Source organism: Astyanax mexicanus, unplaced genomic scaffold, assembly GCF_023375975.1.
Source record: "Astyanax mexicanus isolate ESR-SI-001 unplaced genomic scaffold, AstMex3_surface scaffold_31, whole genome shotgun sequence".
Lineage (NCBI taxonomy): Eukaryota > Metazoa > Chordata > Actinopteri > Characiformes > Acestrorhamphidae > Astyanax > Astyanax mexicanus.
This window is the reverse complement of record NW_026040041.1, coordinates 1306521-1326941: the sequence shown is the minus strand read 5'-3', so window position 1 is coordinate 1326941 and position 20421 is coordinate 1306521. Positions and strand designations below refer to the sequence as shown.

The 20421-nt window shown below is 39.4% G+C and overlaps 1 gene segment (V, D, J or C); it reads left to right on the top strand.

Moving 5' to 3' along the window:
• Positions 1–12368: 12368 nt before the first annotated feature.
• On the top strand, positions 12369–14919 carry LOC111189215 (Ig kappa chain C region, B allele-like; the record flags this gene model as incomplete). The annotated part of the segment is given in 2 exon segments: positions 12369–12528; positions 14294–14919. Coding segments are annotated over 2 exon segments (480 nt in total), but the record flags the coding sequence as incomplete, so codon positions are not given.
• Positions 14920–20421: the final 5502 nt, after the last annotated feature.

The following is a 20421-nucleotide window of genomic DNA, read 5'->3' as shown; positions in this document are numbered from 1 at the left end:
AATATTTGTATCTGCATAGAGTGTATAGAATTGACCAAAGTATAAAACTTGAACAAAGTGTATAAAAACATGATTACTTAGAGAAACCTTAAACTGTAGCTTATCTAGCTGTAATAACTAATTATTGTGGTTGGCAGAGGCTCTATATTTACTTTAACAAGGCCAAACTGGCTCTTAAAAAGAGAATAAAATTGACTTGACTTTTAATAAACATGTATTTAACTAACAGCGACTGCTAATGCTAGCCTAAATGTATAGAGAAACAATAGGAATGAAGGCGCGAAATTAGCCCGAGCTACTTTGAGAAACAGCGACACACGGGCACAATTACCGAGCGAAAATAGCTAAAACTAGAGCGCAAACACACGAGAGATAATCACAGGCTTAAACACGGTTATAGAGCGAAGTTAGCGACCGAAAGAGCGAGAGGAATAACAGCGGGGAGCCGGTAAGGCGCGCGGTTAGCGGGGGCAGTGGCTAATGCTAGTGGCAGAGGCAAGAGCGCCGGCCAGGCGCGCGGCTAGCGGGCCGCGGGAGTGATTGCTCCCCGATGCTGAGCGTCCACCAACACACAAGACCATAGCGGCTCATATTACACAGCAAAACCTTTTAACGAACATATACACTCAAATATCCCTCTTATAGTGCTTTGGAAACATTTATACTTGCACAGTTCCACATATTTCCCCACCTGGATACAGAGAAGACACGGTGTTCCCAGTGTGAGTTCTCAGCTGAATCTGAGACCCATCTCCTGTTGCTCACCTAAGCCACAGCCTAGCGCCCGCCCCCTGGCACTGCTCCCCCTACAGGACTGGATGTTTCACGTTTCACATACAAAAACCCATTCAGAAACCCAAAAGAATATATATTACATGGTACTTACAGAAAGTTGTGTCACATTTAAGTAGTTATTATATATATATATATATATATATATATATATATATATATATATATATATATATATATATATATATATAATAACTACTTAAATGTGACACAACTTTCTGTAAGTACCATATAAAACACTGTGTAACTAACAGAACTTTCTGCTTAATAAAGGAGTAAAAGGACTGTAGGACTGAAGAGAGCAGAGCTTATTTCTCTGGTTTTACTCAGTTCTTACCATGTAGTTCAACAAATAAGCACTTCAAAAAGAACAACATACAACTTCAAAACAAAACAGAAATGTTTACTGTTTATTATTTATCTCTTTTTTGACACAACCAAGCATGCATTACTGAACTTATATATATATATACAATGAAAGCTGAGGACAGCTTTTATTGGGGTAAGCAGCTTGCGGGCAGGAGCTTGCCTTCGCCCCCTTGACCCTTCCAAGCCACTTCAAATTTTCTATTTCTCTGATCTTACTATGTATAGGTATATGTTTGAGTAAAATGAACACTGTTATTTTATTCTATAAACTACTGACAACATTTCTCCCAAATACTAAATAAAAATATTGTAATTTAGAGCAGAAAATGAGAAATGGTCAAAATAATGAAAAAGATGCTTTAGTGCTTTCAGATCTCAAATAATGCAAACAAAAGCAGTTAATATTAATTTAGAAACAACTATAATAATGTTTTAAGATTTCAGAAATCAATATTTGGTAGTTTTAATAACCCTGATTTTTAAGCAGTTTTAATTTATATATATAAGTTATATATATATATATATATATATATATATATATATATATATATATATATATATATATATATATATATATATTTAACATGTAAGACCTTATTCTACAAATTATGTTTAAAAAGGGGGTAAATACACATATTCAACACTTTATTCCTTTATTCTTATGGTATACTTTTTCACCCTTAAACCTTGTAACATGCTCTAATGTCTTTAAACATATGGCCAAGTATTCCATTCCTGTGCTGTCTTCCTAGTGAAGAATTCCACTCTATAAACCTTAAATTCATTTTTAGGGATTTCTCAGTCAAATAAATAGAGACTGATTAAAATGAACAGTATTGGTACTTATCATCATGTTACTGGGGTTAGTACCTCACACTTACCTGGTTATTAGCTAGAACCTGTGAGGTATATCAGGGTAAGGAGACTATATTGGTACTTATCATCATGTTACTGGGGTTAGTACCTCACACTTACCAGGTTATTACCTAGAACCTGTGAGATATTTCAGTGTAATTAAATTGAACTGTCCTTGTTCTTACCATCTTGTTAACCAACATAATTACCTAGTACTTTGGACTTTGTACCACCCATGTACCTGTTTATTACCTAGTTCCATTTCAGTGTAATTAGGCAAGACTTTCCTGGTACTTACCATCTTGTTACCAAAAATAATTACTTAGTACTTCCGAGTTTGTACCTCACTATTACCTGGTTAATACCTAGACATTTCAGTGTAATTAGGCAAGACTTTTCTGGTACTTACCATCTTGTTACCAAAAATAATTACTTAGTACTTCCGAGTTTGTACCTCACTATTACCTGGTTAATACCTAGAACTTAGGGTACTGTAAAAGAAAGCGTTACCGAAATATTACCAGAAAACAGAGAAAGCTGTAGAATTATATATGAGACGAGTGTGAGGGAGATAAAAGCATGTGTTCTGTAGTGAAAGAGGAGATACAGTATGTAGAATAAACTCCACACAGATACACGTCTGTTTGAGAAGCAGCATAAGAGCACTAACTGTGAGAACATTTACCTGTGAGTAGCTCATGTACCAGAACCCCAAACAGGAGGATGAACTGATGAATCTCTCTCTATCTCTCACACACACTCTAAAAGTGTATTTCAGACAGCTGTGTTCTGATGTTATATATGTGAGGTACAGTATAGTTAGATCTGCACTGATATGGTAAAAAGCTATATCTGTATCTAGTGCTGGATCTCCATTTCCTCCTTGTAAATTTCCTAGTAGATAATTCTGGTGAAAATAAGTGAAAGCTGTAGAGTTTATTGGGTTTCTGAGTTTATGTGTTTCTCAGGTTGAGCTCTCTGATGTGATGTGTGTTTTATGTTCATGTGTGTCTGTTTTAAGCAGCACTAATACATATATATTTAGCAGTTAAGGCTGCTAGCTTGTGGACTGTTACAGTGTTTGTGGACAGTTGGTTGTTTAACAGTAACTGACTATATTTGAAAGGGTTTCTTTTGTTGAGTTTTATAACATAAGACCTTTTTGAATCATGCAGCTCACAAATAACCCAAATTATGAAAAAACTAAAACTAATACTAGAATTAATAAGAACTAACCCAAACTAAGCACTAATAGAAAAATAAAAACTAATGAAAACTAGCAAAACCACCTTAAAAACTACTTTAAAATAACTGAATCGGAAGAGAACAAAAGGAAAACTAAATAAAATTTAATTATAATGAAAAATGTAACCCTATTATAACCTTGGTGTGTGTATTGTGTGTATGTAGTGTGTGTTAGTGTGTGTGTGTGTATTGTGTGTATGTAGTGTGTGTTAGTGTGTGTGTGTATTGTGTGTAGCTCCTGCAGTAGGTGCAGCAGTGCAGTGTGTGAGTGAGGGGGTTTTTGTACAGCTCTGTAACAGTGTGTGAACACTAAGCTATCACTGATCACATGGAGACTCTGACAGTAATAATCTGCTGCATCTTCAGGCTGGATGTTACTGATGGTCAGAGTGAAGGAAGATCCAGATCCACTACCACTGAAACCAGCTGAAATTCCTGACTCTAACTGATTTACATATTTAATCAGGAGTTTAGGAGCTTCTCCAGATTTCTGCTGATACCAGGCAAGAGCAATATCCCCTAACACATCAGTGCTGGTTCTACAGCTGATAGAAAGTGATTCTCCTGGAGAAACTGATTTCACTGTAGGAGTCTGATCCACAGTCACCTGACCACTGGATTCTGAAAGAATGAATAAATAAAATAAATGAAATCTTACAGTTATTAGAAAATGTAAAAGATGAGAAACAGTATGTTCTATTGTACTGTATAAGTACAGAAATGAATTTAGAGCTGCAGATAGAAATGAAGGACTTACCCTGAATCCAGAGAGTGAGAGTCCAGATGAAGATGGAGAAGAAAGTCATGGTTGCTGTGGGTGAAGTTGCTGGGCAGCAGCTCTCAGTCATGAAGTGTTAAACTCACAGGACTATAAACACTAGCAGAGCACTGAAGCATGGGCTGATAATGCAAAGTGGAACCTCTCTATGGAAATATCTAGAACCCCTCCTGAACCTAAAACACAACAAAGAAAACACTCTAAATATTACAGAACAATATTACACTCACACCATTTTATACACCCAGATTCTGACTGGATACATCTGATACATATCCAGAGGACTGAGTGTGTGTGTGTGTGTGTGTGTGTGTGTGTGTGTGTGTGAGTGTGGTTCATCACTGGAGTGTAACAGAGGTTTTTGTACGACGGCTTCATTGGAATGTATCACTGTGGTACACATTCGGTGGAGGAACTAAACTCATTATAAAGAGTGAGTAACTTTACTTCTTCTAAAGCTTCAAATATTATATTACATTTTATATATTTAATTGAATTAATATATAACTGAGTTTATAAAGAAAAACAGATGAATGACCCAGAATTGCTCTGACTAAATGGTGGTGCTTCAACTAAACATAATGATCAAGAAATTATCATTAATATTTAATTTTATATACGAATTTTAATGATTAAACAAGTTAATAATGAGCTTTAAAATGTTTTTAATTTTGCCTGTAAAAGTGTTGTTGTGTCAATAGTGATATACATAGTATATATATTGTATTGTTATAATAAATATTACTCTTTAGCTCTTGACATTCTAAACCATTAAACAACATCTTGAAAATTCTAAATTGTTTAAACTGCAGTGTTTGTTTGAAATATATCTGCTGCATTTTAGAACTTTTATTAGTGAAGATATTGGAGATATGATCCAATCACAAATCAGAATTTACACTCATTAATCAGAATTGACTCCTGATACTGTAGTATTTAATAATGAAGTTATCAGAAGTGTTAGGAGTGTTGTTTGTGTTGATCTTATCAGATATGTATGGATTATTGTTTTTCTATAAACTGTTACAGTATCTGTGATTATGGGATGTACTGAATGCAGAGTAACTGTACTGGTTCTGTAGTTTTGGGCTCATTAATAAAGTGTGTATTTGGGTTCTGCAGATTGTTGGAGCAGGTTAAAGAAAAGTCGAGCAGTTAGTAAAGAACTGTTCTCTCTCTCAGTGGTTATAGGCAGCCTGTATATCTGGACGACACGCTGTTCTCTGAATCTTTAACATCGTTCTCAGTCTAAACCTGGATTACATAATGACTCTCAACTAACATATGGATACTATCATTTATTTTCTCCCTTTTTAATGTAAATAAAGTGTTTAAATGTGTGTGTTCTCTCTCCAGCCGGTCCCACGGTGAAGCCCTCCGTGTCTCTGCTCCGCCCCTCCTCTCTGCAGCTGTCTGAGGGCTCCGCCTCTCTGCTCTGCCTGCTGTCTGGCTACTCTCCACAGGGGGCGCTGGTCAGCTGGACGGTGGACGGCTCAGAGGTGAAGGACGGGGTTCTGACCAGTGCAGAAGAAGAGAAGAACGGCCGCTACAGCCGCAGCAGCACCCTGACCCTCAGCAAAGCACTCTGGGAAAAGAGGGAGGAGTTTACCTGCACCGTCACCCACGAAGAGGTGGTTCAGCCAATCAGGTTGAGGAAGAGCGAGTGTGAAGGCTAGCAGCTCCAAGATAGAAGTGAACATAGAGCTGCTTCCACCTGCATCTCCAATAGAGTGTAAATTCTACACAGTGCTGATATTTGTGTCTTTACTCTGGTCAGTGTGCTGTAGCTGTCCCCATACTTTTGCTGTGCTGAAATAAAGCTGGATTTTGGACACTGTGTGTGTTGTATTGTAATGAATGCTGATGATCAGTGTTGGTAGAGAGTGTGTTTAGCTGCAGCTTCAGTGCAGTGCTGTGTGTGTTGTGCTTGAGTGAGTTTGGCTGAATGAAGCTGAACATCTGCTGAAAGTTCTGCTCTATTCTGGGAGAAAGAGGACCAATCAGGACTGTTCATGCAGATCTGAGCTCCACTGGTTGGAGGGGGGTCTGGTTTCACTTCTGTCTTCTGTCTTTACTGCTGCTGATAACAGTAAACACGAGTCCAATCAGATCAAACACACATTTAACAAAGTTTCAGTTACATTTAGGAAGAATTTTCTATATGGGTATTAAAATAGCTACATTAAGATTTATTTAGATTAAATATAACCCTAAAAACTTCTGGGTAAGTACTCTTAGTGTACCTGTTTAAATATGTGTGATTGTCTACAGATCTGATAATCCTACAAATACCTTGTGTAGATTAATTTAATACAACATAGTAAATGTGTCATATTATACCAAAGACATGGTTTATCTGGCAATAGTTTTAGATCATAGTCATATTCTCAAGGTTGTGCCTCATATGAAATTAAAGTGGGCTGTAATGATGAGTCCCATTTCTGGAGTGAGAGATTGGGAAAAGTGACCCTTATATCTGCTATCCATCCTCAAAGAGAGTTCTTAAATTAATCAGAAGGTATTTCTTATTGTGAAATGCTCTAGTGCTCTCAGTGAGGATTGGGACCTCTTGGGAAAATAGTAAAAGAACAAATTACTTAAATATTTTAGCATCTGAAATCAGCGTAGCCTGAAAGAACCCAATATCAGGAAAACCCAAGAGAATTAAAACAAGGAAAGAACATGATTAGACCAGAACAGCAAATGCTAATGGTTGGAATGAAGTAGAATGGGCTAAAAACACAGAATCATTAGCATAGATCATAATGAAGTGCAGGAGAAAGGAAATATTACCTAATTAATTATACATGAATTAAAACATGTTATACCTGGAAGGACAAAGAAAATACTGAGACATTTGTTACTACTTTCTATAGATCATTAGTTTTCTCAACAAAAGTGTTAAATAGGCAGGGAAATACAGTACATATGTTATTACTATAGTGGATACATTGACAGTCCTGAGCAAAAAGCTCTGCATTCTTTATTGATTATGGAGGTAAATGAAAGAAGAACCTTCAGAAACAGATTTGGGATGTATGAGTTAGGCATGATTCCATTTGGACTATATTGGGCACCAGCATGTTTCTGAATGCAGATGTTTTTACTGTACCAGAACACCAGTAAACTCACTGTAGACTCATTATTCTTGGTTTTGAGCAAAACCAGGATCCTCAGAAATGAGCCTTTGTAGATGTAGTCATTAATATAAAGGATATATTAGAATATAAGGTTAAGGGGTAACTGTTGTATTAGCATAAATACCAAGACAGAATGAAGAAGGATGAAGGTGTGGAGGAGGAGGGATAGATGATGGATGCGTTAGTAAGCAATAATGCATCCTAACTTGGAACATGGAGAAAATCTTTCCCACGGGTAGTCAGGAGATCAAGAAAATGACTTCCTGTTCCTGTCCCCTAACAACCCCTGTGTTCTACCTATGTCCTGCCTGCAGGACTATGGGAAGTGGAGTTTGTAGACTCTGTGTGTTTAGGTTAAGTTGTGTGTTAGTGTGTGTTGTGTTAGTGTGCTAGTTTTGTGTTGAATTGTAAGTTACAGGTTTTCTCGATTGTTTATACACAAATTATAAAGCATGCCTTATAAAAAAAACACATAAAAAACACATACACATTGGGCAAAACACCTAAATGTTCTTGCAAAAAAACTATACATTCAAATCAATGTATCTCTTCTCAAAATGGTGCTTTGTTTTCAGATGACACACACAGACCATCATATGAATAAGTTTTTATAAAAAGCAGTTGAACACTGATGTGCTCAATGTAAAACAATTCAACATTCATCCTAATGACTTAGCTCTTTTATGTGCATTGTTAGACTTACTACAGACAGTACATACATAAAAGTGCTGTAAAATATTTTAGCATATTGTTTTTTACTCAGAACAAACAATTACACAATAAAAAATAAATTTTATTTTTCTCACAAAAACAATGTACACAGTGTACATCTCAACCAATGCAAAGTTGCACATACAGTGATGTAAATACAAAACAATAGAAGAATTTACTGTATAAAGTTACAGTAAAACCAAATGCAGCATCCTCTCTTCCACCTTGAGTTGGAAATCCTTCAGTTTTACAATAGAAATAGTAAAATACTGTAATACTGTAACGGGTGAGCAGGGAGGCGGACGTTTAGACGGGTAAGACATGACTTTATTAAATAACAAATAAACAAGTAAACAAAACAGGGGAATAACGAAAATATCTATATACATAAACAAACAAGGAAAACCAACAAAGAACTAAGCTAAACTAAACAGATAATAACAAAACAAGGCAAGGGAATATATACAAAGGAATAATACGTAAATATATACAAAATAAACAAAGAAACAAACAAGAACTAAACGTGACTAGAATATAAACAAGAGCGAGAAACTACAAACAACCAAAGAACGAGAACTAGAGCAATAACGTAAACGTGGCGAGACAGACAACAGGGGAAGGTGCAAAGACCGACAGCAAACATAGATTAACAAGTACTATTTATACTAAACATGAAACACAGAACACCTGGGAAGGGGCGGAGTTACAAATTAGACACAAGTAATGGAAAAGTACAAGAGAAACACACTAGGAAACGGGGAAAACACCAGAAAACATAGCGAGGGCGTAACAGAAGCCCCTCCCTAAACGCGCAGCTCCCGAGGCGCGTAAAAACGAACTCCGGGGGCCGGCACCGGGGAGAGGCCGGGAAAAACAAGAGACGAGACCGGGGACTTGACTTGAGACAAAACAGGAGATGGGACAGAAGACTTGACAAAGAAAGGAGACTGAACCGGGGACGTGACTTGAGACTGGACATTGGGCGAGACAGGAGACTGGACAGGGAACTGGACAGGGGTCGATGACTGGACATGGGGCATGACTGGTGACTGGACTGGACTGGACAAGGGAACAGGGACAAAAACATTAACCGGGACAGACACGAACACGGTCACAGGGACAGGTACACAGAAACCAGACAAGACAGGAACAGGAACATAGACCGACACAGGAACCATAACGGGGAGCGACATGGGGACCAGAAAGACCTGGGGATGCCCAGGACTGGCTAAAGTCATAGGGGTAGTTCGTGGAGCCAGCCTGGGCAAAGTTCTTGGGCTGGGGTCCGGGGGCCTTGGGGCAGACCTGGGCACACGAGGCTTGGGGCAAAACGTAGTCCTGGGCACCGGGATAGGCGTGGGTGTGGTGACGGGCCTCGCTGGCGACGCGACGGCTTGGGCAGCATAAGCTGGAGGCGCGGCGACTCGGGGAGCAGGAGCTGGCGGCGCGGCGACTCGGGCAGCAGGAGCTGGCGCTGCGGCGACTCGGGCAGCAGGAGCTGGCGGTGCGGCATCTCGGGCAACTGGAGCTGGCGGCACAGCGACTCGGGCAGCAGGAGCTGGCGGTGCGGCGACTCGGACAGTAGACACTGGTGGTGCGGCATCTCGGGCAGCAGGAGCTGACGGCGCGGCGACTTGAGCAGCTGGGGCTGGCGGCGTGGTCGGCGCTGGAGCGGTAGGCACCACTGGCACAGGGACATGGACGGTGGGCACTGCTGGCTTCGGTACATGGGCAGTGGACACCGCTGGCACAGGAACATGGACGGTGGGCACTGCTGGCTTTGGCACATGGACAGTGGACACCGCTGGCACAGGAACATGGACGGTGTCTGGCACCGCTGGTATCGTAGCATGGACGGTGGGCACTGCTGGCACAGGAACATAGGCGGTGGGCACTGCTGGCATCGTAGCAGGAGCGGTGGGCACCGCTGGCATCGTAGCATGGGCGGTGGGCACCGCTGGCACAGGAACATTGGCGGTGGGCACCGCTGGCATCGTAGTAGGGGCGGTGGTCACCGCTGGCATCGTAGCATGGGCGGTGGGCACCGCTGGCACAGGAACATTGGCGGTGGGCACCGCTGGCACAGGAACAATGGCGGTGGGCACCGCTGGCACAGGAACATTGGCGGTGGGCACCGCTGGCACAGGAATATTAGCGGTGGCGGGCACCGCTGACACAGGAACACTCACATGAACTGACTTGGACCCTTGGGCTGTAGATGTCTGTGTGACGACTCGGGCTGCTGAAGACTGCACGGAGACTTGACCTAATTTCACCGCAGCGTATTCAGGTTCCGGGGTGGCAGTAGCAGTACAGTGTAGCGCCGTTGTCATGGGAACCCCGGAGCGAAGATCTGCTGCCGCTACGGGTGACTGGAAGCGCTGCACGGCGGCCGCCGTGGAAGCTGGGTCTGCAGCCGTAGAAGATGCGAGCGCCGTAGCAGCCAGAGAAACTTGACCCGTGGAATCAGGAGATGCTAACTGCGTTAGCCGCGTAGCCGTGGGGATGCCTGGAGCTGCAGCTGCTGGAGATGCTAACTGCGTTAGCCGCGTAGCCATGGGGATGCCTGGATCTTCAGCCGCTGGAGATGCTAACTGCATTAGCCGCGTAGCCGTGGGGATGCCTGGAGCTGCAGCCGCTGGAGATGCTAACTGCGTTAGCCGCGTAGCCGTGGGGATGCCTGGAGCTGCAGCCGCTGGAGGAGCTAGCTGGTTAGCCTCAGAAGCTAGCTGCGGAGCCGCCGAGGTGGAGCGCGCCCTGGGAGGCGGGTGGAGGATAGCCTCCGCAAGCGGCGGCAAGCGGGCTCTCGTCAGGGGGTAGAACTCGTCCTCCGAACTGGACGCGGCTGCGAGGAGGTCCACGTAATCCCAGAAGTAGTCCTCACAGTCCGCGTTTCTGCCCGCCTTGCCTACCTCGCGGTTCGGAGCGAGGCCGATGGCCCCAACCGTTAGCCCCCCCCAAGAAAATCCTCCGATTTTTGGGACCTCTTAGAACGCCTAGCCCGAGGCCTTCTCTGGCCTCGAGGCCTCGGGTTTTCCTGCGCCGAGGTCCCAAAGGGGGCATGACGGATGGCCAGCCCGGATCCAACCCAAGGGTTTCCCACATGGTCAAACAAAGTGGCTCGGGTCTCATCAGAGATTATAGTCCTTAGCCTTCCTCATCCTCCTCCTCTTACTCTCACTCCTCTGACTGTTCCTCTGTTTGCAATGATGGCAACAACCTGTTGGAGCTCCCCTGTTGCTCTTTCATGTTAAAGCTCTGATTGATAAATCTAAACCTGTGTGAAAGGTGTTTGCCCATGTGAGAGTAGGGTTTTAGTGTATTAAATAACAGTGTTTTCCTTATGTAAACAAGAGATTGTCTTCAAGAAAATTTTGCCAAATGCAGACATTTGCATGTAGTGTTTTAAAACATGTGTTTTATAGCTGCAGATTGAGTGTAAAGCAGGAATTTTGATTGTAGTTTAGCAGAACTGGTTCAGGAGGTTGAGCTACATGAGTTACATGTTGTGGACATTATGTCTCAATTACCAGTATGTGTGTGTAAACAATCAAGAAAACATCTAATATGTTAATATATGTGATTGTGCTCATGTTAGTGTGTCTGTTGAGCTGTGTGTATTGTGGTATTGTGTGTGTGTGTAGTAGTGTGTGTGTATTGTGTAGTTCCTGCAGTATGTGCAGCAGTGCAGTGTGTGAGTGAGGGGGTTTTTGTACAGCTCTGTAACACTGTGTGAACACGTAGCTACCACTGATCTCATGGAGACTCTGACAGTAATAATCTGCTGCATCTCCAGGCTGGATGTTACTGATGGTCAGAGTGAAGGAAGATCCAGATCCACTACCACTGAAACGATCTGAAATTTCATCTTCATTTGTATCTGCACCATAAATCAGGAGTTTAGGAGCTTCTCCATGTTTCTGCTGATACCAGGCAACATAATAACAACAGTCTGGTTCAGAACTGAATGTACAGCTGATAGAAAGTGATTCTCCTGCAGAAACTGATTTCACTGTAGGAGTCTGATCCACAGTCACCTGACCACTGGATTCTGAAAGAATGAATAAATAAAATAAATGAAATCTTACAGTTATTAGAAAATGTAAAAGATGAGAAACAGTATGTTCTATTGTACTGTATAAGTACAGAAATGAATTTAGAGCTGCAGATAGAAATGAAGGACTTACCCTGAATCCAGAGAGTGAGAGTCCAGATGAAGATGGAGAAGAAAGTCATGGTTGCTGTGGGTGAAGTTGCTGGGCAGCAGCTCTCAGTCATGAAGTGTTAAACTCACAGGACTATAAACACTAGCAGAGCACTGAAGCATGGGCTGATAATGCAAAGTGGAATCTCTATGGAAATATCTAGAACCCCTCCTGAACCTAAAACACAACAAAGAAAACACTCTAAATATTACAGAACAATATTACACTCACACCATTTTATACACCCAGATTCTGACTGGATACATCTGATACATATCCAGAGGACTGAGTGTGTGTTTGTGTGTGTGTGTGTGTGTGTGTGTGTGTGTGTGTGTGGTTCATCACTGGAGTGTAACAGAGGTTTTTGTACGACGGCTTCATTGGAATGTATCACTGTGGTACACTTTCGGCGGAGGAACTAAACTCACTATAAGTAAGTCTCTCTTTTACATTTTAACAAGAAAAATCCAGAATTCAGGAAGATTTTATAATGATGCTAGTTTTTAAAACATGTACAATTAAATATATATATAAATTATAATGACAGAATCATGATATAATGTAATTAATGTAACCGGAGCTAGAAATAATTAAATAGTATATTAGTAACATTTTATAAGACCCATATCAGCTGAAACTTCATCCTAAAGAAATATGGTGAACATATCTGGAATTCAAGTCAAGTCAAGTAGTTTTATTGTCAGTACTGCATATGTACAGGACATACAGAGAATTGAAATTACGTTACTCTCTTCCCAATTTTACAGCAAGTACAGATAATAGATATAATAAAGGAGAATGGGAGACACTATGTGTACAATATAGTTGTATATACAGTTGTTGTACATCAGTTATGACTATTTTATAATAATAACAATAGTGCTTATATAAGTATTATATTTACAATTATCATTAATGTACATGTTCTTTAGCCTAAAGTATCACACTACTGTACATAAACTATGTATAAATGTTTATATTAAATAAATAAGTAATGATATTTGAGTTGATTAATTAATTTAGATTATAATTAATATATATAGTGGTGGCATTGGATTTTTATAGATTCTTTACTCTACATTCACTCTCCAGCCCTGTGTGTCCTTAATATAATGTTTCAGGGTTTTATAATATTTATAAAGTTAAAAAGGTCTTTTACTATTTACAGTTAATGTAATATAAATATACATGGTTACTACTTCATAATTCATGATGGATAAATCAGGTTGTATGTAATGCCATTATTTAAAATGCAGTGACACTATAAGTCACATTTTAATTAAAATTAAATGAAAATTTTTAGGAACAACTTTTCAGCCCTTTTTCTAAAGAGGAAACTATTCTATATTATTATTATTATAAAAATCATTATGTTTATTACTAATCTAACACCTTGTAGTGAGTCATTTTTTAATTTATTGATAAAATATATTAATTGCGTTGTAGCTAAAATAAGACCAAAGCATTTACTCATTGTAAATAGCCATCAATGTCATTGTTTCTATTAAACATAAGCTGATGGACATTGTTTTACCTGTGATTTAGCTTTCTGGACCTTCAAATTACTAAGAAATCTAAAAAGCAGATTAGTAGAACTTAACAGCTTATATAAATTGTCTTATAAATTTGTCTAACGTATTGCTTTGTTATTAAATATTATAAAAATATATATAACAATTCATGATGGGTTAAATATGAATAAATCTAAAAATGACTTTGAAACTAACTTTGTTCTAAAGTTTTTTTTTTGCTGTAAAGACGTGATGTTGATGATTTGAAGATGTTGATAATAAAGTGAAGATGTTCTCCAGTGCTGGAGAGCATTGGTGCTGCTGCAGAGCTTCCAGTTGTGTCTCTATTGGAGTTGAGATCATTTCCAGAATACACTCACTGAGCGTTCCAGTGTTGGACACAGTTGGACTATTGGAGTTAGTGAATAGATCTGGGAGTGCACTAAATCTAATGCAGTCTGATTACGCTGTGGACTCACTATTAGTGCTTTCTAAATGGATCTTTGTTACTTAGTGACTTTAATCTCACTATACTGGAGTTTGGGGGTCCCACTATCAAGCCTTATACCCTTATACCCCTTATACTACATGGGGGGTGTAGGTAGGTAAAGCTGATTTGGGACCATGTCTGTTCTAAACAGTGTGTGTGTGTGTGTGTGTGTGTGTGTGTGTGTGTTCTCTCTCCAGCCGGTCCCACGGTGAAGCCCTCCGTGTCTCTGCTCCGCCCCTCCTCTCTGCAGCTGTCTGAGGGCTCCGCCTCTCTGCTCTGCCTGCTGTCTGGCTACTCTCCACAGGGGGCGCTGGTCAGCTGGACGGTGGACGGCTCAGAGGTGAAGGATGGGGTTCTGACCAGTGCAGAAGAAGAGAAGAACGGCCGCTACAGCCGCAGCAGCACCCTGACCCTCAGCAAAGCACTCTGGGAAAAGAGGGAGGAGTTTACCTGCACCGTCACCCACGACAACGCGGTTCAGCCAATCAGGTTGAGGAAGAGCGAGTGTGAAGGCTAGCAGCTCCAAGATAGAAGTGAACATAGAGCTGCTTCCACCTGCATCTCCAATAGAGTGTAAATTCTACACAGTGCTGATATTTGTGTCTTTACTCTGGTCAGTGTGCTGTAGCTGTCCCCATACTTTTGCTGTGCTGAAATAAAGCTGGATTTTGGACACTGTGTGTGTTGTATTGTAATGAATGCTGATGATCTCTATAGAGTCGTGTTTTATCAGTATCAGTATCAGTGTAGCTGTGGAAGGAGAGAACATATAGAGATTTAACAATAATGATATTGATCCTAATATGGATTCAGAGAACCTCGTTTCAGAGAGAAATGAGTAAAAGCAGTTAAATCAGTTCTAGACAGGCCAGCATGGTCTAATTCTATCTAACAGAATCTGATGGTCCACAGTGTGGAAGGAGGCACTCAGGTCTCGCAGCACCAGAAATGAAGGACTGTTATTTTAAGGATTTGTTCTGATTTTATTTACTATATTATGCAGAACAGGTTCTGTGCTGTGAGCTGGGTTTATATCTTTTAATAATTCAGAAATGATCTCTGTTGGGAATAAAAGGTAGAATGTGAAGAAATCCCCTTGTTAATGAAAGTCTTATAATTAGAATGTGTTTTTAATGCATGACTGATCTCAGCTCTGCTCTGTTATGAAAAGGAGAAATGAAACTCACATCTGTGCGTGTGTGTGTGTGTGTGTGTGTGTGTGTGTGTGCAGTTGCCTTGGGTTTGATTCATAGCTAACGCATTACCTTTAAGGGAAAGGTTCAGGCATCAGGGCATCAGGCTATCGATGACAGGGTTGTGGGTTTGATGCTACTGTTGGGCTCTTAACCCTCACTGCTCCCTGGTCCAGATTCACACTTTTCCAAACAAACTGGGATTGTTTAAAGTATCGTCACCTCAACATCAATACCAATAATATTTTACTTATAATGAAAATGCTTTAAAATAAAATAAAATAAGGTAATATTATCAGAAGTAGATTAATAGTTCTGTGAATTGCAGTGATCCATTAGCTTCTCACTCCTTTATCTCTGGTCAGTCTGTAAAAGTAAAGCTCTGATTCTTTTCACTGAATCTGTTCGTACATCAATCACAATCAACATCAACCCTCCCCTTCTGTGATTCACATCATGTGAACAGAATGCTAATGCTAACAATATTTTAGCAATCTGTGCTTGTCATTCCCTTTAAGATCCAGGTGAGCTCTGACTTTGGCGAATTGCTATTTGACCGGCGCAGCTACCTGGACAAGTCCAATGCTACTTCTCAGCATATGACCTTTATTTTGTTTTGAGGAAGAACTATTTTATTGTATTATTCTTTTATATTAATTTATTTTATTTTGTATTTTGACAGGATGTATGTGTTTATGCACTGCTGTGTGTACGTGTGTGTAACAAACGGGAGTGTACGCACTTATGCACAGTGTAATTCACTGCCAAGATAGCAATGAATGTCTGTCTAGGTTGTATTGCGTTTTCTGTTGCCAAGATAAACAAGCAAAACTCCAGAAATTTACATTTACCTGAACACACCTCATTTCCAGAACACCACGCCCATCAGTGAAGATATATTCAGAAGCTCTGCTATTTAAACCAGGCAGGAGTAAGGAGTGAAAATAGACTGTTGGTGGGGTGTAAGATAGCAATGAGCATTGTGACATGCTTTACACAAGGTGCGAGATCTGGCACGTCTGTATTTTTACCACTCAGTGGGTGTGACCACAGTGACTCCTCCCATCTGTGATATCACAACCATACCCTGCTACAGCTGATCCCCCATTCCAAGTCATGGTCAGATCTTTCCTCAGCCCAGTTTACTGACATTTACTAACACAGTTTACTGAAACTCAGATTGTTTCTTGTAATCAGACGGTGGTCCTGAGGGCTGTGTTGCTCTGGTTAATTCTGATTATTGAAGATCTGTGGATCTCATCATGTACAGGCTCTGCAGCTGAAGTATATTTACTTTAGCTTTATAATAATTTACTCTTAAATCAAAATGTGGAATATAATATATGGTGTAAATGTAAATAAGCTCCCAGCTCTCGGATCGGACCGCAGTGATCAGACCGCTGGATGGGCTGCTAGTGTGGTTCTGGTTCTTGTGTTGGCTGTGAGAGATCTGCTGCTGGAGGGAGGGGTTTACTGTGTGTTACTGGGATCTGAAGTGCTGCTGTGGCTCCCTCCAGTGGTCAGAGTTTGTAATAGCAGGCAGTGTAACATGGGGACTGCTAGAACTGTGTTCTTCACTACTGGAGCTCCACAGCATGGTCCAGTATAGTGCTTTCACTGCTACAGGACTGGGAGTAGACTCCACTAGTAATCCTGTAAATGGATATTGTATAACTCTAGTAAATGTTGTAGCATAAGTCATGGTCATTCTCCAGGCTTTAGGCTAAAGATCAGCAGTGGAAACTCTGATTACTGAACAAAGAAATACAGTCATTTACATCAAAGGCTTCACATTAGATCAGCTAAAGTTTCTATACATAGGCAGAACTACTGTCTGAGTTACATTCATAATGAGATCATGGTCGAGGTCTAGACTGAACTTCCTGTTGAAATGTTTTTATTTTTGGACGGTTCAGGTTTTTACAGCGTATACAGGTGTTCCCAAGCTGTCCACTCAGGTAACACTTCATGATCCAATTTTCATGAACATTCTGCTGTCCCATCACTTTTGGCATGTCATTATTGTTGAGAAAATCAAAAACAGACATCAAACTGTCCGACATTTGGATTATCTTGAGATGCTTCTCTATTTAATTCAAGATTTGATAGTTTATTATCATATGCACAGAGAAACAAATAGATGCACTGTACGATGAATGATGAGTCGCTGTTTATCAATAAGCTCTATAATACAATATAGTGATAAAATAATAAATGATAAACATCAAATCACCAAACCAAAATCTCATAATAATTTGTTAGTAGAGTCCCATTAACTGATTTTTGGTTTAAAAAAAAGTCTCAAATTTCCTGGTTCAGACCACAAATTATTCTGCAATGCTATGAGCTCCTCCCTTATTGTGATGTCACAATAAGAAAACCTGCTTTGAACCACCCTGGCTCCACCCCTCCACCCGTCAACCACCACCAGAGCCCCGCCCACAAGATCATTTGAAGAAACGCCATTTCGGTCTGCTGGTTAAGAACCTCAGAGTCAGTACACAGCAGGATTAGCCAGTAGACTTCGTCTGAGGGAGGAATCTGTACCTACTGTCTGTATCTTTTCCATCTCTCCACTCATCCATCACATCCTGCATTCTGTTCATCACTATACTGTGAAAGACACTGAGTGAATAAACTGTATCAGCTGAAGTCTGTTCATCCTACTGTGTTTAATAAACACACCATCACAACAATCAACCTCCCAGTTACTAAACCCAACAGAACTTTACACTTAGTGTTACATCCATATAAATAATAACATAAAAATACAACACTTGGATAAGAACAACCATTTATTAAAAATACATAAAAAGTAAATTTTACAAAAGATAAAAATATATGTTTTCATTTCCTTTAATACATCCTCATCTGTCTTTGTCTTAAAAGTAAGAGACAGATTTGCCCAAATCGACTCTAAATCAACTCTAAATATGCAGACGATAAAAAACTAACTTCATGTATCCACGTTGGTGGATTGGTTGTGATAAAAGAGATAACTGTGATAATTGTATAAAATATCTGTCTGTTTAATCACCGTATGTTCTACTAATCCCTTCCTGAAAAATACAAATTTAATATAATACAGGTTTAAGGTGGAAACATTTACATTTTTACAGCTTTAGAACACAAAATGAACAATTTTAAAACATGAAAAAACAAGAGGTTTTACTGATACAGAAAAACGCTATGATACATTGACCATTTCATGACTTTTACTCTGAACATGATAAAAAATAAATTAGAAACCTGTTCAACCTGTTTACATGATCTACCAACCAAATCTGGAGAATGTAATTATTGTGTGCATTTCTACAGAGGGATATTATTTAGAGAAATATATTATTTACATCATTTAACAATCTGTTCCCTCAATCAAATAATATTCTTCTTTAATTTAATCATCCACTCTGTACATTTCCTCTGGAATCTGAGAATCAGAGCCACAGGTTGCAGTAATTACCCAGAGTCCAACACCACAGCGCCCCCTACTGGGAAACCTCTATAACAGTGAGCTAGTGACTCAGAGGAGCTTCAGCATAAGTTCATAACTAAACATAAACAGAATTAACAAAGCAGATCTTTATAAATATAAAAACACTTTGTAGGAGTGCTGTACATTTTTAAAGCAGGTGATTGGACACTTCTAGACGCTACAGAAGTCCTGAATGAATAAAATACTGTAATAAATATGATTAAAGCAGTTTATTAAGATCAGAATCTTCATATTGATTACTGTTAGAGAACAGAAGCAGCAGAACTTCAGCTCCTTCATTCCTTCTCCACCCATATTCAACCATACCTGTGTGTGTGTGTTGATGTACAGGACACTGTATGTGGAGTCACAGGCAGTGTTGGGCACGTTACTTTGAAAAAGTAATTAGTTATAGTTACTAGTTACTTCTCCAAAAAAGTAACCGAGTTACTAACTGAGTTACTCCACTATAAAAGTAACTAGTTACCAGTAAAAGTAACTATTGCGTTACTTCGCCCTGTAAAAATAAATAAATAAAGAATAAATAAAGAAAATAAATGATGTAATTACTATTATTATTAGAAAAATAACAAACAAAAATAAACCCAAAATGTTGACAAAAATATAGTCTAACGAATAAAAAAAAAAAAAGAAACGAAAAACTCCACAGGACCAAAGAAAATTACTAAGACATGTAATACTGAAAAAAAACCGGAAAAAACAAATACACGTCTGGGGATAAAAATTAAACAAACCAAACCACACTCAAAGAAATAAATGTATATATAAACAAAACAAAAGAATGGACAAAAACAACAATCCGTTAAAAAAACTCATTTAAATCCATTAAAAAAACTCATTTAAAACAATCACAGGCTTTTTGCGCAGAATAATAAAAGTTTCGGTTAGTTTCAGTTTCAAATCATGAAAACAGCTCACCAAAACCTCAACCTATCCTTTATATTTGACAATATTTGATTAACTTACAGGTCCTTACTTATTTTTATTTAACTGAACTGAGTTGTAAATTATTTATAGCCTCGCGCTGAATTCAGCTCTGCACTGTGAAAGAAAAAGAGAGAGAGAGAGCGAGAGAGAGAGAGGCGCAGCGCATTTTGCCTGATTTCTCTTTATTAATTAACAGTACATTTGTTGGCTTTAGTAAGTTTAATAACATTAATTTTAGTATACTTGTCAGATCTTATTTATAAAAACTTTTTTTAGAAGACAGAGGTTATTCTGCGCGCAATGCCGCGCCGCTGCGCCAAGCACCACTTTGCGTGCCTGACATTTCAGAGCGCTGGACGAGATTTTAATTCATGAATTAATATATTTAATATTTTAATAAATTTGCCCTTGTGATAAGAAACGAATGCTAACATATAGTGTTATATTTCTGTGTATTTCAAATGTTTTAACTTTTATATAATTGACGGGCAGCACCACGCGCCAGATTGACAATGTGCTTTGTTTTTCAGATATAAAAGTGAAATTCAGTTAAATAATAGCAAAGTTAACTAAAATAAATTTATGTTCAGTCAAAGTTATTTTCTCTTTTAATTTTCCATTTCAAAACTCCAGCATTTGAGTGAGAATAAGCATCTGTTGAAATTTTTAAACAGCAGAATGCCTAGTTACAGTTATTTAGTCTGTGTAC